The 23,624-nt window shown below is 42.4% G+C and overlaps 1 protein-coding gene across 2 annotated transcripts in view; it reads left to right on the forward strand.

Moving 5' to 3' along the window:
• The first annotated feature begins 1,094 nt into the window (after positions 1-1,094).
• ZMPSTE24 (zinc metallopeptidase STE24) overlaps positions 1,095-23,624 on the forward strand; it is a 46,941-nt gene continuing 24,411 nt past the window's right edge. Inside the window, exons 1-6 of one of the 2 annotated variants that reach the window (XM_021683758.1) lie at positions 1,095-1,380; positions 3,439-3,585; positions 11,896-11,982; positions 14,892-15,008; positions 15,593-15,745; positions 17,492-17,633. In XM_021683758.1, the coding sequence (XP_021539433.1) occupies positions 1,258-1,380; positions 3,439-3,585; positions 11,896-11,982; positions 14,892-15,008; positions 15,593-15,745; positions 17,492-17,633 (769 nt within the window). In that variant the 5' untranslated portion in view covers positions 1,095-1,257. The remainder of the gene's footprint in view (positions 1,381-3,438; positions 3,586-11,895; positions 11,983-14,891; positions 15,009-15,592; positions 15,746-17,491; positions 17,634-23,624) is intronic. The other variant, XM_021683759.2, reaches the window with a different exon arrangement.

A 23,624-nucleotide genomic window follows, 5' to 3' on the forward strand; every position in this document is an offset into this window, starting at 1 on the left:
ATTGTAAATAATAATTATGCAAATTAGCAACGCCAGTCTCTTTGACAAACCAATTAACCAAATTAGACTTTCCTTGGTGAGAAAAATTTTCCCTTTTCACGTCAAATAAATGTGTTAACAGGTGTTCCCCTGACCACATTTCACTTCTCAATTCCCAAGATAAACATGGCACCGGGCTTTGACTGAGTTTGTCCTTAGAGAAAGTAAGGCGCTTTCAGTTCAGCTGTTTTTAAACCTATGCTTTCCTTGCTTTGCTCCAGAACACCCTCTCAGGCAAAATGCCACCTCCACCTTCACCTGGGGTGGCAGAGGCAAGGTCTTTAAACGAAATCTCATCACTACCGCCCACTCTCCAACAGGCCTGCACTCAGAACACCCCAATGCGGGCCAAAATACTGCACTTTTTTTTTTTTTTAAGGTTTTATTTATTTATTTGACAGAGAGAGACACAGCGAGAGAGGGAACACAAGCAGGGGGAGTGGGAGAGGGAGAAGCAGGCTTCCCGCGGAGCAGGGCGTCCGATGCGGGGCTCGATCCCAGGACTCTGGGATCATGACCCCAGCCGAAGGCAGAGGCTTAACGACTGAGCCACCCAGGCGCCCCCAAAATACTGCACTTTTGATACCAAGTCTCGCTCCTAGCTATCCCTTTAGCCCTAAGGTATCCCGGGCGTGGACACGGGTCGAAGTCAGCCCCTCGGCCGCGCTTCCCAGCCACCTCAGGGCGGGGGCGGCGGCCCCGTCTGCGTCAGGCCCCGCTTAGTCCGGACTTCCACTGGGCTCGCCTTGGCCGGGAAAGCCAGCATAAGCCCCCGACCGAAGGATGCGCCTGCTGCTCAGGAGAAAGCGAGAGCTTTCCTGACCCAGGAGGGAGGCCGGAACCGTCGGCGGGAACCGGGCGTGGAAGGGAGGGAGGGGGCAGAAAGCTGGTGTCACGCAGCTCTGCATGATCGCGCCGAGCCGGGGCCGGCTGAGGCCGGAACTCAGCGTAAGGACTTCGGCCCGTCTCGGGCCGGAAGTGGGGAAGGCGCGGTTGTCCTTTTCCGGCAGAAAGTAGGAGGCCCTGGGGGCGTCGCCATGGGGAAGAGTGTTGGTGTAACACTGCGGGCTGCGCGGAGGGGGTGGGGTGGAGGCGGGTGTCGGTGTAGGGGCGCTCGGAACGGACGGATATCGCTGTGGCACTGCGGGGACGCTCTGAGGGGACTGGTGTCGGTGTGGCACTGGTGCACGCTGAAGGAGCCGGCGGAACCGGGTGGCCATGGGGATGTGGGCGTCGCTGGACGCGATGTGGGAGATGCCAGCTGAGAAGCGTATCTTCGGGGCTGTGCTGCTCTTCTCCTGGACAGTGTATCTTTGGGAGACCTTCCTAGCACAGCGGCAGGTGAGCCTAGACAGGGCCCACCCGACCCCGACACCTGGGCAGCCCAGGCCGGCGTCGATCTCGACCCCGAGTCCCTGGATGATTGCTGTGGCCCCAGCACCCGCTTCGACCCCGGGGGTCCCTGAGAGGCCTCCTAACTTGGCCCGATGGCGGGCTTGGCCTTGAGGGTATCTCGTGCCTCTGGGAGGTTTTCCGCAACGTGATCCTGGGACCCAGGAGGGTTAGGGCCTGGTGAAACGGAAAGCAGGGCTGCCGCCTGGTCAACTTGAGCTCTCTCTGGCCCACAGCTTTCTCAGGCCCCTCAAAAGGAAGGCAGGCAGGCAAATTTTTGGTAATGTTGTTCTAGAAATGTCAGTCGGGGCGCCTGGGTGGCTCAGTCGTTAAGCGTCTGCCTCCGGCTCAGGTATTGATCCCGGGGTCCTGGGATTGAGCCCCGCATAGGGCTCGAAAGGAAGAGGTAAAATTTTTAGAATCACAGCTTCCCCATGACATTCGTGTAATCATGCTCAACCCCGGGGTTAGGAAACCATTTTCTGAAAGTATAAAGACTTCACAGTCCTTCCTGAACTTTTTTTCTAAAAAAAAAAAAAAAAAAAGGATAAAGTTTTTTTTTTTTCCCAAAAAGAAATTTTTTTTTTTTTTACTTAAAAAAGTCTTTATTATTGTTTAAGCAATTAGAACTGTAAAGCAGGAAGTGAAAGTTACTTAATAACAAATTTCTGGAGATAATCACAATGAACAGCCCTCTGGGTTAGAGATCTGAACTTTTAAGTGAGATTTTAAGTTTGTCTCCTTTATTGCAATCTCTCACTGCTGATTTGCTTTACCTACACTCTTCTATGTTGTCACTGAATTGTGTCAACCGTGGTGGTTATTTATGAGAGCCTTTCTCTTTTTAACTGCTGGAACTCTTTTTCTTGAGCATTACAGCCATTTTCCTCTGCAAATTTCTTCTCAGATTACATTCTGCATGAATATATTGAAATTTTTAGTTTTTCGTCAATGTCTGAGTTGTATCTTAATCTCTTCTTTTCGTCCAGAATCTTTATTTACTTATTTTTAAATAATCTTTTGAGTCATTTTGTTTGTCTTTTTTAAAGTAATCTCTCTGCCCAACTCAGGACCCCAAGATCAAGAGTCACATGGTCTACCAACTGAGCCAGCCAGGTGCCCCTAGCCCAAGTGTATAGCACTGGGTTCTCTGACACAAATATGTTTGGCTAACTTCATTAGTACAGAACCTTGAGGGCCTAGAGAAGATCCTTTGCATAAAGTAAACACACAGTATATACTGTCTAAATTGGGGATGAGGTACTGAACATCTGTCTTACTTTAATGATAAGCCCAATTACAGTAACTACTTTTCAGTAATGTCTCCTTTACTCTCTTATGCTTTAAAGTACTGCCTTTTATTGAGGGTTTGGTAAAGTGCCCAATAATATATAGAGAAGCCATGTGTCATAAAACCATTGCAGGAGATGCAGTCCATTATATTGTTTCGTTTCTGTGCCCTGTATTATGTCCCATGGGCTGAAATTACTGTTTAGAATTTGGTGTAATGATAGAGTTTGTCTTTCTTGAAGACCTGATCTGTTTCTATTTGTCATTCCTCAAATTTCCCTTAATTTGGTTTCTAGGACCACGTTTAATAACTAGTCACAATATCTGTTAATACTTACGGCTAGCATATTTGCTTCCTTCTCCTTTCCATGAATTTGTTTTCTAAATTATATAGGATGTATGTTTTACTTGGAGTGAGTGGTACCCTTTGTGATGTACCATTTTGGTTTTACATATGCAGACTGAAGTGCGATAACCCCGATTTTAATTTTACCTAGTCAGCTAGCCGCAGCTTCTCGTTCTGCTTTTACTTTCCTGAATCAATTGTTTTAGTGATCAATGCACTTGATTAAATGCAGTATTATGTATAAATAAAGCAAATTCAGTAGGCTATACAATAAATGCTATAAACCACTCAGTGTTTGATCATAAATGACTACTGTAATAAAAAATGAGTTGGTTTGACTCTCTCAAAGTGTTTTCTTCAAAATATTTCAGAGACGGATATATAAAACAACAACTCATGTACCACCGGAGTTAGGACAGATCATGGATTCAGAAACCTTTGAGAAATCCCGACTGTATCAGCTGGATAAAAGTACTTTCAGCTTCTGGTCAGGACTCTATTCAGAGATTGAAGGCACTGTGAGTAATTTACTTCCTGGAGAGACTATCAAATTGTTTAATACTTTGTAATGTTTGTTTTTATCTTGTATTTTTGTAACACAAAAGAGGGTACCATATCTACAAATCCCAGAATGCTTTCTTTTTTTTTTTTTTAAAGATTTTATTTATTTATTTGAGAGAGAGAGAATGAGAGACAGAGAGCACGAGAGGGAAGAGGGTCAGAGGGAGAAGCAGACCCCCCGCTGAGCAGGGAGCCCAATGTGGGACTCGATCCCGGGACTCCAGGATCATGACCTGAGCTGAAGGCAGTCGCTTAACCAACTGAGCCATCCAGGTGCCCCCCAGAATGCTTTCTTAACCTTTGTCATCAATAGTAATGGGTGTAGAGCAAAAGAGGCTGAAACGTAATTGTTAGGGAGTTGAAAACTGTGGTGTATGATAACTGTCATAGGTCAGGTGTGAAAAACAACCTTGTATTGTTAAGTTATTCTTATAGCAGTCCCTCCTCGTCTTCCTGCCTCTTTTTTTTTTTTTAAGATTTAATTTATTTATTTGAGAGAGAGAGGCAGAGGGAGAGGGAGAAGCAGGCTCCCTGCTGAGCAGGGAGCCCAATGTGGGGCTCGATCCCAGGGTCCTGAGATCGTGACCCAAGCCCAAGGCAGACACTTAAGCGGCTGAGCCACCCAGGCGCCCCCCCCCCTTTTTTTTTTAAAGTACCAGTTCCTCCTCCTGTTCCTGTCTCTCTTTTTTTTTTTAATATTTATTTAAGTAATCTCTACACCCAACATGGGGCTCAAACTCACCACCCCAAGATCAAGTGTCACTCGCTCCACCAACTGAGCCCATCAGGCGCCCCTCAGAATGGTTTCTTTCTTTCTTTCTTTTTTTAAAATTTTATTTATTTATTTGAGAGAGAGAATGAGCACAAGCAGGGGGAGTGGCAGAGGGAGAGGGAGAAGCAGACTTCTTGCTGAGCAGGGAGTCTGACCCAGGGCTCCATCCCAGGACCCCAGGATCAGGACATGAGCCAAAGACAGACACTTAACTGACTGAGCCACCCAGGCATCCCCTTCCTGCCTCTATTTTTTTTTTTTTTTTAAGATTTTTATTTATTTGAGAGAGAGCACGTGTGCACGCACAGGCATGAGTAGGGGCAGGGCAGGGGCAGAGGGAGAGGGAGAAGCTGACTCCCTGCTGAGAAGGGTGCCCCTTCCTGCCTCTATCTTAACTCTAACTGTCCTTCACATTGTAGCCAAAGGAATTCTGAAGCACAGTTCTGATCATGTTATTCTCCTGTATAAAACCTGACACTGGCTCACTGTTTCCTTCAGGGTGGAGCCCATATTTCTTCATATGGATTTTTGAGGTCCTTTTTTTTTAAGATTTTATTTATTTATTTGACAGAGAGAGACAGGGAGAGCAGAAACACAAGCAGGAGGAGTGGGAGAGGGAGAAGCAGGCCTCCCATGGAGCAGGGAGCCCGATGCGGGGCTCGATCCCAGGACCCTGGGATCATGACCTGAGCCGAAGGCAGACGCCCAACGACTGAGCCACCCAGGCGCCCCTTTGAGGTCCTTTTTGACCTGGCCATTGCTTACTTCAGCTTCATCTTTTTATTCCTTCTCCTGAATTCTTTTCCCTTCTTTTTTGTCCATCTCATACCCAGCATGGTTTCCTGTGACTTCAAGTCTTTTCACATGTTGGTATCTTCCAGTGGTGCCCACCTCTTCAAGTCCACTCTCACTGGAAGCTGATTAATCCCCACTCTTCCTATTAGGTTCCAGCTGGGACATCATCTCTTCTAAGAAACAGTTTGAAAATTCCCCTGTCCCTCAGGACTGAATAAGGTATCGTCCTATCATTATTCCTATCAGAGTACTTATCACATTGTATTGAGTTTTCCTGTTGACAGGCAGGGCGTTCCTTAAAGAAAGGATATTTTAAGGTTTTATAATCTTTTGGTACCTAGTGCTTGGTATAAAATAAGCACATAATCCGTATTTATTGAGTGAAACAGGTGACAAATCATTTTTACTTAGTAAAACAGACCCAGTGTTACCCCCATGCCAAAAGAAGAAAGGCTCTATAGTGTAGAGCAGTGTTCTTGGTCTTTTTTTCATGATTGACTCTGGCCTCTGGCCCTGTATATTTTTAGATTTTTTTTTTTTTTAAAGTAGGCTTCATGCCCAACATGGGGCTTGAACTCACGACCCTGGGATTGAGTGTTGCATGCTCTACCAACTGAGCCAGCCAGGTACCTCTAGACATTTTTTTCTTAATCACCCCTCCATGAAATTTTGATACCACAGATCTATTATATATCTCTTTCTGAACTATATGTATGTGTATCTGTGCTTTATAAATAAAATGAGTAAGATTTTTTTCCATTCCCAAAAGCCAGTTCTTGGTTTTTCACCTCTAAGAACAATTGAAAGTGCATGGTGCAGAAGTTAAGAGCAGACTCTGAATTCAGGTGGCTTGAGTTTGAATCTCAGCTTTATCATACCAGCTATGGGACCTCAAGCAAGTCACCACTTCTTTTTTTTTTAAAGATTTTATTTATTTATTTGAGACAGAGAGAATGAGAGCGAGAGAGCACATGAGAGGGGGGAGGGTCAGAGGGAGAAGCAGACTCCCTGCCGAGCAGGGAGCCCGATGCGGGACTCGATCCAGGGACTCCAGGATCATGACCTGAGCTGAAGGCAGTCGCTTAACCAACTGAGCCACCCAGGCGCCCCTAAGTCACCACTTCTTTGCCTCAGTTTTCTCGTCTTAAAATTGTGTGGCAATGGGGCGCCTGGGTGGCTCAGTTGGTTAAGCGCCTGCCTTCAACTCAGGTCATGATCCTGGGGTCCTGGGATTGAGCCCTGCATAGGACTCCTTGCTTGGCGGGGAGTCTGCTTCTCCCTCTGCCTGCCACTCCCCCTGCTTGTGCTCTCTCTCTCTGACAAACAAATAAATAAAATCTTAAAAAAAAAATTGTGTGGTAATAATTTCTCATTTATAGTGTTGTTGAGAGGATTAAATGAGTTAATATATGTAAAATGATTAGAACAATGCCTGATCATTGTAAGTGCTCTGTAAGTGTTGGCTATTATTATTTTTATCATCATGATCATGATTATCATCACTCTTCCTCCATAACTCTCTTAGATCTCCTAGTACCACTAAGAGGAAGATTCCTATTGAAAATAAATGAGATCAGCTACCACAACTGTTTCATCAGTTAAAGAGAAAAGACCAGCTGTTCGTGGCTTTGTTAAGTAATAAAAACATCGTCTAGCTAGGTACAAAATTTTCCTTGACAGTTATGAACTAGTATGGTTAGAACCAAATATTAGAAAACTTTCCCATCTCCTCAGGATGATGAAAAAGGAACAGAGTTAAGAAGAAGAGTTAGATCTTCCTATTTTAGAAAAATTAGTGGGGCGCCTGAGTGGCTCAGTCGGTTAAGCGTCTGCCTTTGGCTCAGGTCATGATCCCAGGGTCCTGGGATCGAGCCCCACATCGGGCTCCCTGATCATCGGGAAGCCTGCTTCTCCCTCTCCCATTCCCCCTGCTTGTGTTCTTGCTCTGTGTCTCTCTCTGTCAAATAAATAAATAAAATCTTTAAAAAAAAAAAAAAAGAAAGAAAAATTAGTAAATGATCTGAAAAAATTGCCTTGGTTTTTGGCATACATAGCAATTGCTAGTAATTAGTCTTTTCAGTATTGATTTTTTCCCCCAATATTGATGTTTTAATTATACTTTTACTAGTCCAAGCCTATTTTAGTTACTGAGACATTGAAGATTAGTATTGAAACCTGATGCTTTCCAACCAAGCCAGGAAAGGTAGCTTTATTGTGGATTATACTTGGCTTTGGTTAATTTATCTGAAGCATTTCTTCTGTTAGGGTCCAAGCAGGAAATCAGCCTTTAGAGAGAGATGGAAGTAGAGGTGGTGAATTTAGACACCATCCTCTTTCCTCACTAATGTTTGATTCTGTGATATTCTTTGGCTTACCCCCCACAGGGCCATTATAAGAAAAACAGGCAAAATATTTTCAATCTCCTTGGTTATCACTAATAAACAGTTCCAGGAAAGATGGGCAATAGCTTGGTGGTTACGGTTGGTGAGCATGGGGATGGCTTAGTTTGTTCTAGGAGAGGACAGAGGCAGGGAGAACACGTAGAATGAGAGCTTCGTAGTGTGCTGTAGCTCGAACCAGAAGCAGTACTGGTTTGTACTGGGCTAAAGCTGGCGATAGTAATCGTCACCATCATCATCATCATATGGGTAGTAGTGATTTTCACTTCATATATTGTTTTTATATTTATTGTTTTGTTTGATGTTTACAAGAGTGCTTGGAGGTAGAAAGTATAGGTATTGTTATTCCCTTTTTATGGACGAGAAAGCAAAGGCTTAGAGAAATTAAATGGCTAGTCTATTTAATGGCCAATGACATTAATAAGTGGTAGAACTGGGTTTCAAACTCTGCTCTTCTGAGTCTTTAAAATTACATTGAAGAAACCATTCTTTTTTTTTTTTTTTAAGATTTTATTTATTTATTTGACAGAGAGAGACACAGCGAGAGAGGGAACACAAGCAGGGGGAGTGGGAGAGGGAGAAGCAGGCCTCCCGCAGAGCAGGGAGCCTGATGCGGGGCTTGATCCCAGGACCCTGAGATCATGACCTGAGCCGGAGGCAGACGCTTAACAACTGAGCCACCCAGGCGCCCCGGAGAAACCATTCTTTTTTTTTTAAATTAATTTATTTATTTGAGAGAGAGAGAGAGGGAGAGAATTCTCAAGACTCCCCATTGAACCCGGAGCCCATTGCGGGGCTTGATCCCAGGACCCTAAGATCATGACCTGAGCCGAAACCAAGAGTTGGACCTTAACCGACTGAACCACCCAGGTGCCCTGAAGAAACTTAAAACTCCGGGGACCATATCATAAATGTGCTACATTTATCCTTGGGGAATTAGTAGCTATATTTATCACAGGAAGCATTTTGTGTTACTTTGAAATCCTGTTCTGTTTGAAAACAAGTTCATTAATTCCTATTTTGTCTTGATTAGAATTAATAGGTTTTTATCTTTTGGTCACAAAGAACAAGTGGAAAGATTAAGTTAGATTTTTTTTTTTTTTTTGCTCCTTTTTTCTACCTGAGGGAACATAAGTGTAGGCCTTATGTGACCAATTACAGGTGCCACTGTTCACACAAATGTGACAGAGGACCCACAGAGAAGATGTCCAGCCTTTCTGAGACAGACTTTCCTGATAACTCACAGATGTCAGTGAAGACCCGTCAGGAAGTGGAATGGCTGGGCAGTCAAGGAGGGCAGTGTAGAAAAGTTCAAATTGTTGCTTCTCCAATTTCTATGCATTTCTGAGTGAGGACCTTAGCCTTTTTGAGCTTCATTTTTTTAGCCTTTTTGAGCTTCATTTTTTTCCTCTTTAAGATGAGAAGTCGAGGGGTGCCTGGGTGGGTCAGTCCGTTAAACGTCTGCCTTTGGCTCTGGTCACGATCCCAGGGTCCTGGGATTGAGCCCCGCATTGAGCTCCCTGCTCGGCAGGGAGCCTGCTTCTCCCTCTCTGTCTGCTGTTCCCCCTGCTTGTGCTCTCTCTCTGTCAAATAAAATCTTTTTTTTTTTTTTTAAAGATTTTATTTATTTATTTATTTTGAGAGAGAGAATGAGAGACAGAGAGCATGAGAGGGAGGAGGGTCAGAGGGAGAAGCAGACTCCCCGCCGAGCAGGGAGCCCGATGCGGGACTCGATCCCGGGACTCCAGGATCATGACCTGAGCCGAAGGCAGTCACTCAACCAACTGAGCCACCCAGGCGCCCTGTCAAATAAAATCTTTAAAAAAAAAAGGATGAGAAGTCGATACATATTACCATGTCTCACGTGATTTGTGGCAAGGACTAGGTGAGCGAGACCATGTAAATGAAGCAGTTAATACAGTGCCCAATACATAGCAGTGACTTTAACCTCTCTGAGTTTCAGTTGCTTCTTCTATAAAGTAGAGATGACTATATGCCGTGCCTGCTTTTCAAGACTGTAGTGAAATCGTATATGTAAAAGTATTGGACTTGTTTTTGTTGGGTTCATTAGTTCTAAGACATCTCCAGCAGCATGCTCAGTGAGATTATCAATAGAAAGAAACTTTACTGTTTACTGGGCTTTATATTTCATTTCCCAAAGTATACTAAATAAGGCTTGCAACAGCAGTTTCCAAAAGCATTCATAGATGCATTCAAAGTTCATATTAAAGCTACCCTTGATACATACTTAAAAGCTGGACTTTTAATAATAGGTGTTTTAGCCTTTCACCAGAAGACTTATAAATCCTTAATTTTGCATTATATATTAGTTTTGAGAATAGGCTGAAAGAAGTGCCATCTCAAGTCAGTCAGTTCAACAAGTGGAGCATATACCATACAGTGGTGCCAAAGCATGTCTTTTGGGAAAACAGGGTTTATATCCAAGATTGAGTGAGGTGCAGAAGAATGGAAATGGCTGGACGTAGAGTTAAGGAAGCCTATAAGACAGCAGTTTATTAAACCAATTATTTTCAGACTTCGGTGTACATCATTTTACCTGGGGACTGCTGGGCTCCACTTTCAGTTTCTGATTCAGTGGCTCTGGGGTGGAGCCTGAGTATTTGCATTTCTAACACGTTCCCAGGTGATGCTGCTGCTGCTATACAGAGACCATATTTGAGATCCATGGCATTAAACCAAGCCAGTGTACAGGGAAACATCTAAAAGATGGATAGCACCAAGTATGCTTGAGATTATGGGGAACAGGAACCATCAGGTACTGCTGATGAGAGTGTAATTTGGTATAAACACTGTAGAGAAGGAACAAGCTGGTAATATACCGAATAAAGTTAACGGATCACCATGGATGCATCTAAAAATTTGTAGAGTGTAAAAAGCAAGTTGTAGAATGATAAGTACAATATGATGTCATTTATATGTAGTCTTAAAAAGCATATATAAACCACTATAGTATTTATGGATACATATGTAAAAATGGAAAGTAGATTGGAAGGCTACCCATGAAATATATAATAGTGCCCAAACTCCTCAAAACCGCAAGGAACCATGTGTGAACCAATGAGAAAACTGTGCTTCTAACCAAGGAGTGTGATTGATCATTGTGTTCCTGAGGCTCCACAGAAAGGAAAAATAAATTGATTCCTTTTGAGTTCCATAAATTTAATATCTGTTGGGGGAAGTTGTGTTTTATAAGCATGTATTCTTTTCAGATTTTAAGACCAGCTCACTCATTCGAATGTCATGGTGATTTGGTGAATATCTTTATTCACTTTATCTGCCCAAGACAAAGGGTGGTGCTGAAAAGGGGGCCTCCTCCTATGAAACCCTGATTCCTACCTCAGGATTCACCTTTTCATTACCTGGGGAAAGCACAGATACCCCATTCTGTCTCTCAGTTTGGTAAGTTGACCTGACTCCACCAACACTGATACTAATACTTTGTCCTGATTGAAGGGGGCTGTTTCCTTTCAAGGAAAAGCCACTTAGGAAGCCACATAGCCTGGTTCACATCCCATTTTCGTTGCTTATCAGGTGTGGGATTCTGGACAAATTGCTTACTTTTTCTCTAAGCTTATTTCCTGATTCATAAAGCCTTTGTTGTGGTCTTTGGCAAGATGTTTTTTTTCCCTCCAACTTTATAGAGAGATAATTCACATACCATACTAATTTATCCATATAAAATGTACAGTCAAGGGGCACCTGAGTGGTGCAGTTGCTTGAGCATCCGACTCTTGGTTTCAGCTCAGGTCATGATCTCAGGGTCATGAGGATGGGCTCCGTGCTCAGAGGGGGGAGTCTGCTTGAGATTTTTTTTCTCCCTCTGCTTTCTCTCTCTCAAATAAATAAATAAATCTTAAAAAAAAATAAAATGTACAGCAAAAATCTTTACTGGTCTAAACTTAGTATCTCAATTGGTTTGTATTCATCTAAATGCATAGCTTATCCTAAATAAGATAGGTCTCTTTTTTTCTTTAGAGATAATTATTTTGTCCTTCTTCTCTCTCTTTTTTTTTTTAAAGATTTTATTTATTTGACAGAGACACAGCGGGAGAGGGAACACAAGCAGGGGGAATGGGGGGAGGGAGAAGCAGGGTTCCCACCGAGCAGGGAGCCTAATGTGGGGCTCGATCCCAGGACCTCGGGACTATGACCCAAGCCAAAGGCAGACGCTTAACGACTGAGCCACCCAGGCGCCCCTGTCCTTATTTTCTTTATAAAATGCTCTCATATGATAGTTTTTAGTCTGTTCAAATGTAACCAAAGTATGTCTTGTTTTATAGCTAATTCTTCTTTTTGGAGGAATTCCTTATCTCTGGAGAGTTTCTGGACGGTTCTGTGGCCATGCTGGCTTTGGACCAGAATATGAGGTATGTGATTCATTAGCATATATTTTTTAGAGTCTTTTTGCTTGACCAGCTTTATATGAAAGTTAATTTTTTGACTCTGTCTTTAGGCTTGCTTCTCTGTTTGTACAGTCATTGTCCACACATGCTTTGTTAGGATAATGCTGGTTATTGTAGCAAACTCCAGAATTCCAATGGCTTATCACAATAGTTTATTTCTCAAAAACATAATAGCCTAGTGTGAGTATTTTTGGTCAGCAGGTGACATTCTTCTATGTGGGAAGCCAGGGACCTGGTCTTTTTTCATCTTACGACTCTGCCATCCCCTGAGTGCCCCAGAGTTCTCTGCATCCAATAGGCAGATGGAATGAGGGGGTGGAGAGAGTACGTCCTCTTCTTAACTCCCTTGTCTCTGAAGTGTCCTTTGCATTCACATTTTGTTGGCTAACCAGTCATTTAGTATCATATGTAAGGGAACTGGGAAATGGTGGTCTCTGGTTAGGTAGCTCTTTCTCTGGGACAACCCCTTGCAGTGAAAGGGGAAGCCTGAATTTTGTTGAACCCACTAAGCAGATACTCTTTGCCATATGCACTTAGCAGATACTTCAAACAAGGACAGAGGGTGTAACTCCTAGAATCTCCATGGAGCTACTTGAGTTGATTACCCAGTCTTACAGAAGCTCCATTTACTGGGCAAAGCCTTAAGCCTGAGACTCCCCACCTGTGATGGATGCTAGGACACTGTCTCCTGACTTTTTCTTGGAAATTGCCAAGTCTCTTCCCTCTTTAGAGGGATTATTTTTTTGATTATTTATTTGAAATGGTGGCTCTCTTTACATATGTATAGGTACCTTGAGTTTTAATTCAGCTCATCCTGTGTCCCATTTCTATATACCTTTTTCGAAAGCAGCCAAACTCTTTGAAGACCTCTTCTTCCTGGGGTATTTCTGTATCTTCATTGACTCTTGTCCTGGTCTGTTCTATGTGGCATTGTGGTTTACTTACATATTCTCTGCCCTGTTTCAGAAATTTGTAAAGATTTTATTTTTTTAAAGTAATCTCTACCCACCATTTGGGGCTCGAACTCACAACCCCAAGATCAAGAATCGGATGCTCTACTGACTGAGCCAACCAGGCACTCCATTGTTTCAGAAATTATTTAAGGTGGTTTTATGTAAACATCATGACTGACTCCTTATGCAGTTCTCATCTTAAATGTCTCTTTCTCAGAGAGGCCCTCCCTGACCACTCCATCTAGAGTAACAATTCTGCTGTCACTCCTCAGTGACACACATCACTGTGTTTGTGTATTTCTGTATAAAGGCACTTACCACTCTTGGGGCACCTGGGGGGGGTCAGTCGTTAAGCATCTGCCTTCGGCTCAGGTCATGATCCCGGGGTCCTGGGATCGAGCCCCGCATCGGGCTCCCTGCTCAGTGGGAAGCCTGCTTCTCCCTCTCCCACTCCCCCTGCTTATGTTCCCTCTCTTGCTGTCTCTCTGTCAAATAAATAAATAAAAATCTTAAAAAAAAAAAAAAAATAAAGGTACTTACCACTGTCTGCATTTACCTTATTTGTTTACTTTTTATCTGTCTCCCTGACAAGAATTTTAAGCTCTAAGGGGACAGAGACCTTGTATATTTTCTTCACTGCTGTGTCACCAGTGCCTTCAAAAAGTTTGACAACAGACATTTAACTTTTTTGAATTCATGGAGAATGAATGCATGAATATATGTATAAAGGGTTCAATATAGCATTGGAATGACTGCTATCATGGAAGTAGCCTAGGTGTCCACTTATACAATGGAATAGTCTAGAGTCATTAATAATGAAGAAATAGCTGTATATTGATATGGAAAATTTTTATGAGATATTATGTGAGAAAAGCAAGTATTCACATAATCAGTACAATATGATTGCATTTTTGGAAGATGGGATTCTGATTCAGTAGGTTTAAGGAAGGTCCTAGAATCTGTTTTTTAATTTTTTTCCCATCTCCTGTTTGGGAACAGTGCTGAAATAAACTGCCCTGCATGTTATAGCCAGATAAACCTTCCTTTCTTATCCCCTCTCCCTTCTTCCTACATTTAGAAACTTATATTGGCTGCATCTTTGTTACTGAATCAAAGGTGTTTTGGTGGTGGGTGGTATACTGACATTTACCTTAAAAGAATTCCATTTTACACCGTGTGGTGAGAGGGCCTCATCACCCTTTCTCCCTCCCCAACTCCTTTCATACCAAGTAGCCCTTTTCCTCCACTATCCTAGGAAAAGTTTGGAAAGAGAAATGAGGCAGTTCTTGGCTTTTGATTTCATAAGGATCTGTTGTGAAGGCACTTAAAGTAGTTCTTGAGGGTAATTTCCCCTATTGGTTTTTGGCTTCTTGTGAAAACTTTAGGACACCCCACCCCACCTGCCCTAGTCCAGCTTTTTTGATGCTCTGGGATAAATTTCTCTGCCTTACCCCAACCTTGTCCCAAGGCCTGTCATCTTGTCCTCTTCCTCTTACAGGGTGCTCCATGCTTTCGCAAATTGCAAGGCATTCCTCCTCCTTTCCTTGTCTCTCCTGTCCCATTAATTCACCTCTTTCTTCAGAGTGGCATCCCGAGTCTCCTCAAGCCTAGTAAGTCTTGCTTGAATTCACCAGTGTATGTGGTTGTTTCTCATTTTTTAGTTCTTCTTTGTCTGTATGGCTTCAGGTAACTTTCACATAGTGCCTGGGATAAAAGAGATATTGTTTTATTGCCTCCTTCTCTCAAGTAAACTCAGAGGATAGAGATGTTTTCAGACCTTGCATTACCCATAGAATCAAGCACATTGCTTGAGATGTAGTAAGTGCTCAACAACTACTTGTTCATTTGTTCACTAATCATTCATTTGAAGAACGAATTAATATTACACTATAAAAACTGCCATTTTTTTCTTGTGTTTAGATCACTCAGTCCTTGGTGTTTCTCCTGTTGGCTACACTTTTCAGTGCATTGACTGGTTTGCCATGGAGTCTTTATAATACTTTTGTGATAGAAGAAAAACATGGTTTCAATCAACAGGTAAACTAGAGAATACACATGTTCTCTTTTAAATATAAAGACTTTTTTGTGCTTTTTTCCCCTCTGCTGGTAATAATTGAAACATAATTTGCTACTTTATTTTTTTCAAGATTTATTTATTTATTTGAGAGAGTAGGGGGGAGAGGAAGAGGGAGAGAGAGAGGATCCCAAGCAGACCCCCCCACTGAGTGCAGAGTCCATGATCCTGAGATTATGACCTGAGTCAAAATCAAGAGTCCGATGCTTAACCAACTGAGCCACCTAGGCTCCCCCATAATTTGCTATTTTAGAGCATGAATTAATTGAAGGAAAAGGAACTGCAGATATGGTAAAGCTCATAGCTTAAAGTCTTGCCGTAAACTTTTCATACTAAAGTCTAGTGTTTTTCTGCTAACATTTAAATGGTGTATTTTGAACTATAAAATGCCAGACATTTACTTACTGTATTAGGCTGCCTATTGTAATATAATACTCACTGCCTTTTAACTTTTAAAATTGCTTTAATAGCGTACCTTCTGTATTCATTTATTAGTTACTTTAAAAGCATTTTTTCAGTTTCTTGTGATAATCTTTTCTTTTTTCAGACTTTGGGATTCTTCATGAAAGATGCAGTCAAGAAATTTATTGTGACTCAGTGCATTTTATTGCCTGTGTCTTCACTTCTACTTTACATTATCAAAATTGGGGGTGACTATTTTTTTATATATGCCTGGCTGTTCACATTAGTTGTTTCTCTGGTGAGTAAAATCTTTGTTTCATTTTCTTTTACAAGATTTCCTTGGGGAGATAACTATGATTTAATCTTCATTAGCATATGAGCAGTTCTTAAGAAGCAAATGAAATATAAATAAGTGGTCATATAAATTTCCCTCTTGGTTTCTGCTTTTGGGTATAGAAATAGAGAGCTGACTCTGACCATAGATTTTTCTCCTCCTAATGCTGACTCAGATCCTAGAAGCTGGTTGTTAGTTACTGTTAATGATCCAGTTGTCAGGCAATTTTGGGCTGTGCATTTGTGAGTTGTCACTAGAATGGATGACTAAGTTTGATCATTTAATGACTCTACTGAGCTCCAGTGCCTAAAATATTGTGGATGTTTTAATAGACTTTATTATTTATTTATTTATTAAAGATTTTATTTATTCATTTGAGAGAGAGACAAAGAGTACACAAACAGGGGGAGAGGCAGAGGGAGAGAGAGAAGCAGGCTCCCCTGCTGAGCTGGCAGCCCGACATGGGGCTCTATCCCAGGACCCAGAGATCATGACCCTAGCTGAAGGCAGACGCTCAACCATCTGAGCCATCCAGGCGCCCCTATTGTGGATTTTTTTTTTTTTAAGATTTTATTTATTTGACAGAGACACAGCGAGAGAGGGAACACAGGCAGGGGGGGTGGGAAAGGGAGAAGCAGGCTTCCTGCTGAGCAGGGAGCCCAATGTGGGGCTCGATCCCATGACCCTGGGATCATGACCCGAGCCGATGGCAGACACTTAACTGACTGAGCCATCCAGGTGCCCCAGCCTGTTGTGGATGTTTTGAAGAGAGACTAGATTTAAGAGGGATAAGAAAAAGAAAGCATAAACTTACCCAATTTTTTTTCTGCCCTCCTTCCCCTGCCTTTCCCCTCCTCCTTTCTCCCTTCTTTAGCCCTTCTTCTCTGTTCCCTTTTCCCTTCCTCCTCCCTTCCCTTCTCTCGTTTCTCTCCTCCCCTCCTTCTGTTCTCCCTCCCTTTTCCTCTCACCCCCCATCTTCCCTTCCTCACGTCTTTGCTTCTTCTCTCTACCATATTCTAAACCACTTCACAACACACACTACAACACAATGAAAGCGGTCTGTTCACAGCCTCCAAAAAATAGCATCTGTTAGCTGTTCATCTCCTCTGATGATGAGGTTTACTTTAGTCTGAATTGCCATGATGTTCACTGCTTTACTTTCTACTGGTGGGATCAAACTCTGAAAACAGGTGCTAGTTGGATTTATGCACATCTGTGTATGGCAAATGAAGTGAGAGGAAAGAGAACAGAGGAAATGCTCCTGAAATGCCTAAGGAAGTGCCATTCCAAACACAGTGGATAGTTGTGCACTGCAGGTAATTAATTTTAGCAGACCAACCAAAAAACAGCACACAGTCAAGCTCTAGTAATTATTTTTCTAGCAAAGACTGCAGGTCTCTCATGATTACTCTCAAAGGCAGAATTCTCAGTTATGATGGGCTTATGAAGTGTCAGAAATTCCCAAGATAGTTTTGAATGGACCATTTGACTTTTCAGTTATTACCACATAGAGACTACTCACTTTGATTTAGTTTAACAGATATTGAGCACTTACTATCTGGTATTATTTGGGGCTGGGAATACCAGAGCAAATAAGAAAAGATCCATGTTCTCAAGGCTGGATCTCAAGGCTGTTTTAATATAATCTATATATATAGCAGTTTTTCTTTAAGAACATTTTCATAGGTTGTTCTGACATTTATTTTTCAGGTGCTTGTCACAATATATGCTGATTATATTGCCCCTTTATTTGACAAATTCACACCTCTGCCTGAGGGAAAGCTTAAACAGGAAATTGAAGTAATGGCAAAGAGTATTGACTTTCCTTTGACTAAGGTATATGTTGTTGAAGGTAAGGCTACCTGGGGGTAAGGAAGTTTTATTCAAGTGATTTGTTTTGATTTGTTAGGATTTTACATTTTGCCTTTTTAAGATTTCTAGGAATTGATGACATAGTCCAGGGATAGAAACTAATAGCCCGATACCAATCCTGCTCTTACCTGCAGCTGTATTTGGTTGGCTTTACAGTGTTGTTTGGCCAAGGCCTTCTTCACTCCTTGTTTATCATGTGTATTAGATTGATTTATGTACTTCTGTTACCTACCTGGCTCCCTCAGGTAATTGAGTTGGACTTTTGCATAGTCAAGTTTCATTTAGCACTAGTTTGGGGGCTCATAAATAAAACCAGTGTTACTGGCTTTGTCTCATCCAACAAAACTTCCAGTGTTCTGGAGGAGTATGATTTCACTTGCACATTACCAAAAACTGTAGTACCTTTGGAAACTTCGGATCAGTATTCTCTGCATTTTTGATAATTGCTTTTTTTTTTAAGATTTTATTTATTTATTAGAGAGAGAAGAGTAGGGGGAGAGGGAGAAACAGGCTCTCCGCACAGCAGAGAGCCTGATGCGGGACTCGATCCCAGGACCCCGAGATCACGACCTGAGCCGAAGGCAGACGCTTAACTGACTGAGCCACCCAGGCACCCCTGATAATTGCTTTTGAGAGTTAAGCTATGTATTGGTTTACATAAAACTACTAAAGTCTCAGGCCCAAAAAGATGTAGAGTAAAAGTGTTGTATGATACCATGACTTTTGGAATCTACAAATTAAAATCCTCATAAATGCATGAGAGTGGTTCTGCCTCTGCCACTTAGCAGCTGTGGGATCTTAGATGAATCCCTTCACCCCTCCAGGATTCAGCTTTGCTTCCCCTAAACCATGGTTTGGCAAACATTTTCTGTAAAGGGCTAGTCAGTAAGTATTTTAGGCTTTATGGGCCACATGGTCTGTCCCTGTCACAGCTGTTCAATCCTGCCATTACAGTACAGAAGCAGTCACAGATAAGGCATAAACAAATGAGCGTGGCTATGTTTTCTTGTTGTTTTTTTTTTAAGATTTTTTATTTATTTGACAGAGCGAGAGAGCACAAGCAGGGGGAGCAGCAGAGGGAGAGGGAGAAGCAGGCTCCCCGCTGAGCAGGGAGCCCGATGCAGGGCTCAATCCCAGGACCCTGGGACCATGACTTGAGCCGAAGGCAGATGCTTAACCAACAGGCGCCCCATGAGCATGGCTGTGTTCTAGTAAAACTTTATTTATAAAAATAAGTGGCAGATTAGATTTGGCCTGCAAACCATACTTTGCCCATCCCTCTTCTAAACTAAAAAAAAAAAAATCACCAGTGAGAAACAGCTGTATTGGATGAAGGAGTGGAAACTGAGAAGTAATTATGGGGTCCAGAAGAACAGAGATGGCCACAACGGGAAAGAATGAATTAACCGCAACTAGAAGAGTATAGCAATCTCAGACATCTAGTGGCTTCTGAGGTTATACAGCCCAGCTAATGGCACAGTTGGGACATTTCTATGGGGGAAATGGTAGAATGACAATCCCACTACTTTTTAGGCTCTGAGATCGCTATTCTTTTTTTTTTAATTTTTTTTTAATTTTTTAAAGATTTTATTTATTTATTAGAGAGCGAGCGAGAGAGAAACAGCATGAGAGAGGAGAGGGTCAGAGGGAGAAGCAGGCTCCCTGCTGAGCCGGGAGCCTGATGTGGGACTCGATCCCAGGACCCTGGGATCATGACCTGAGCCGAAGGCAGTCGCTTAACCAACTGAGCCACCCAGACGCCCGAGATCGCTATTCTTTTAGTTAGTAAACTAGAAGTATATGAATCAGTACAGTAGGACCATCTTTTAGGGACTTTTACTGATGGGGCAACCTAAGTTGCTTATCACTTAAGTGATAATCAGATAATATGAAATGACAACTAATGATATCACAATAGAGGTAATTGATAAGATATGTAATATAGACTGTCAGTGCCATGTGGTTTTAGATGAAATAGGGAAGGCTTTATGGAGAATTATAACATGAGCTGGTACTTTATGGAATATCAGGATTTAGTGTTTTTTTCCTCACTCCCCGACCATCTTGTGGGGCCGGCTCGCACCTAAGGCAGGAAGACAGTGGCTGCAAAGAAGACAAAAGAGCCACTGGAGTTGATCTACTTTGGGCTCCAGATCAATATGAAAAGTGGAAAGTATGTGCTGGGGTACAAGCAGACTCTGTTAATGATCAGACATGGCAAAGTGAAACTGATCATCCTCACCAACTCCCAGCCTTGAGGAAATCAGAAATAGAGTGTTGTGCCATGTTGGCCATAACTGGTGTCCATCACTCAGTGGCAGTAGTATTGAATCAGGCCCAGAAAGTGGAAAGTACCGTGGAGTATGCGCACTGGCTCTCATCGATCAGGTGATTTTGATATCATTGGAAGCATGCCAGGACAGACCAGTGAAAAGTGAGTCATACAAGACTTTTTCTTTAATAAAACTGGCCAGAGCTTGCTTAAAAAAAAAAAAGTTTTGAGTAGGTGGAGGGTAGCATTTCAGAGGTCAGGCTGTGAGGTCAATCGGCTTGGGTTTGAATCGTGGTTTTTTTTTTTTTTTAAAGATTTTATTTATTTATTTGAGAGAGAGCGTGAGAGACAGAGAGCATGAGAGGGGGGAGGGTCAGAGGGAGAAGCAGACTCCCTACCGAGCAGGGAGCCAGATGCGGGACTCGATCCCGGGACTCCAGGATCATGACCTGAGCCGAAGGCAGTCGCTTAACCAACTGAGCCACCCAGGCGCCCTTGAATCGTGGTTTTATCACAAATTTCCTGTGTGACTTTGGCAACTTACCTTTGCTAAACAGAAATTTACTGATATGTAATATAAGTTTTTGTTAATAATGGTAACAATCCTCGGAAATATTTTGAATGATTAACTGTTGTTACTAATAATAACAACATACATTATGGATTTGTAAGTTGATAGGGATATTGTAGTGAAAAGCCAGCATTCTCCCAAATCATATCAGATAGCAAGTGTTGTGCAGAGAATGAAACTAGTGTGATGTGATCAAGGATGACTGAGTAGATACTTTAGATTGGGTCATCAGGCAAGAGCTCTCTGAGCGAGTGAATCTGAGTTGACGCCTGAAGGAAGAAGCCATCCATGTTGAGATCTGGGAATGTGGTAAGCCCTTCTAGAGCTTTGTGTCTGCAAGAAACAAGTCCAGTGTGGCTGCAGCACAGCAGGAAGGTGTTATGACATGAAGTGTGAGACACAGGCAGGAGTCAGACCACATAGGCCTTGGTAAATCAGGATAAGAGCTTGGGTTTTATTGTGAGTTTGGGGGGAAAAGCCATTGAAGGTTTTAGTGACATGGTCTGGTTTGTAGTTTTTAAATATTGTGGGTTGCTCTATGGAGAAGAGATTGTAGTGGGAGGGCAAGAGTAGCAGCAGGTGAGCAGTTTGGAGACTGTGGCCGTGGTCAGGGCGGAGATCAGGCAGCTTAGACTAGGACAGAAGTAATTTAGGCAGAGAAGTAGATGCATTGGGGTATGTTTCAGGGGTAGAGTTGATGAAATTTACTTGTAGGTTACCTGTGAAGGAATTGAGGAAAGGGAGACATTAAGGGTAAAGACCTAGATTTTTGGCCTGAGCAGCTAGATAAATGGTGGTTTACTGAGATGGGAAAACTGAGCAAAGAGCAGGTTTGTGGGGAATTCAGTTCTGTTGGATGTTTCGTGTTGCGGTATCTATTGAACACTGGATTAGAGTTCCTCAGGCAGTGGTTAGCTCCAAGTAAGCAGTCAAACCAACTGTGGCTGATTGAAGCAGGAAAATTCCTTATTGAGACAACCTTTGATAGCTCACAAATCACCAGGAAAGTTAAGTTTACAAGCTTGGAAAATAGGCTGTTCCCAGGGAGGTGAGGAGCTCAGAATCTCGCTGTAGAACTGGTCTGGTGAGGACCCTGCTGTTGCCTCCTGCTGTTGAAATCGGCAGTTTGCTCTCTTAACATCCCGCCACTAGCACCCATGGCATTAATTCCTCACTGCCCTGCTTCTTTGCATAATTAGCTAAATCTTCAGTCCCCAGTGGGTGTATCTGATTTACTGAGCCAGGGCATGGGCTAGGTGCCAGGAGTGCTGGGGACACAAATATCTGGCCTTTTAGATTTCTCAGGAGCAGTCTCCCACAACACTCACATGGTGAGAAAGTCCTTGAACTCTGAAAGGAGGGGGAAGAAAAACCACACGCACACACATAAGAATATAAACAACAAATCTGCATTATCAACATCCTTATGGAGATGTAGAGGTGGCAGATAGGCAGCTGGATTTACGAGTCTGGAGTTCTAGGGAGAGGTCAGGGCCAGAATATTGATAGGAAAGCATCTGGCACAGAGATGGTGTTTAATGCCATGAATGGGGGCATTTAGAGAAGACAAGGGGGCTCAGGCTGGAGTCAGCGGGGGAAGAAGATCCAGTTAACAGAGGTTGAAGTAGGAAGAAAGCCAGGAGAAAGTGGTATTTCTTTTGAGACAGGAGAAAGTCTTTCGAGGAGGGAGTGGTCAGCTGTGTCAAATGCTGCCGAGAGTTGAAGGTAAGACGGCATAAAACATAAAGACACAGATGGCAGTGCCTTACGTTGGTTTTCAGATCCTCGAGTATATTACTTCGTACCTCAAGTGGTCTCATCAACCCATTCGGTAAACACTCATTATTGAATATATATTACATGCCAGCACAGTGATACAAAAAGCTTATGGTCTAGGGCAGGGACCCCTAAGCTTTAGTGACTGTAAGAATTTTCAGGAGAGTTTGTTAAAAGACAGATTCTTGGGCTGCATTCCCAGATGTTTTAGTATCTACTTTTTTTTTTTTTTAAAGATTTTATTTATTTATTTGAGAGAGAGAGATTGAGAGAGAGAGAGCATGAGGGGGGGAGGGTCGGGAGGGTCAGAGGGAGAAGCAGACTCCCCGCCGAGCAGGGAGCCCGATGCGGGACTCGATCCCGGGACTCCAGGATTATGACCTGAGCCGAAGGCAGTCGCCCAACCGACTGAGCCACCCAGGCGCCCTTAGTATCTACCTTTAACAGGCGCCCCGAGGTGACTCTGGTATAGGTATTCCTTGGGCTACACTTTGAGAAAGTTGGACCAGTGGGAGATACTAAGACATTACTTTTATTTTGTTTATAAGCATACAGTCTGCCTACTTCCATAAATAACTTAAGGCAGCTTCTAAGAAATATTTTTATTTAAAAATTAGAATCAGAGAAGACAGAAATGAGAGAGAAGTGTAAGACCTCTGAATGATACATAGCTTTCCAGATGCTGAGGTCCTATACCACTGTCAAAATTGGACCACGTGTTTGGCTCTTCTCTGCAACGAAACCAAAAAATGAGAAAATAATAAAATAAATAAAAAGCTACTATTTGTCAAAGCCTTCCTAAATGCTAAACATACTGCCAAGCATACTGCTACATATGTAGAATATACCGTATCCTAAATTTATTGCTAATCATACTTTATAGTAGAAGTATGAGTAGATACAGAATACATATTTTCTGTGAGACATCTCAAATTCTCAAGAGAAACAAATGTTTTATCATTTCTTTGAAAAAATGTTTGTAAGTAATAGTAGTAGTTTATGGATCAGGCAGTATATGCATTGATTTGCTTAGAATTTCTCATGTAATCTTTAATCCAGCTCAATGAGGTAGAGATTAGCCTCACGTCATAAACAGGTAAATAAAGCTTAAAGAAATTAAGCTTAAAGAAATTAAGGAAGTTTCTTATATTTACACAACTACTACATGGCAGAGCCAAGATCTGAACCCAAAGTCTGCTCTTAACCACACAGGTCCCTGCACAGTGTAGAACATTTAGGAAATAAAGAAAAATATAAAGAAGCAAATAAAAAATCACCCATAGTTCAGCTTCTATTAGCCACGTACTGTTAGGTATGTTTTTTTTCCCAGTCTTTTTAAAAATAGCTTTAAC

This window comes from Neomonachus schauinslandi, chromosome 4, assembly GCF_002201575.2.
Source record: "Neomonachus schauinslandi chromosome 4, ASM220157v2, whole genome shotgun sequence".
Classification (NCBI taxonomy): Eukaryota; Metazoa; Chordata; class Mammalia; order Carnivora; family Phocidae; genus Neomonachus; species Neomonachus schauinslandi.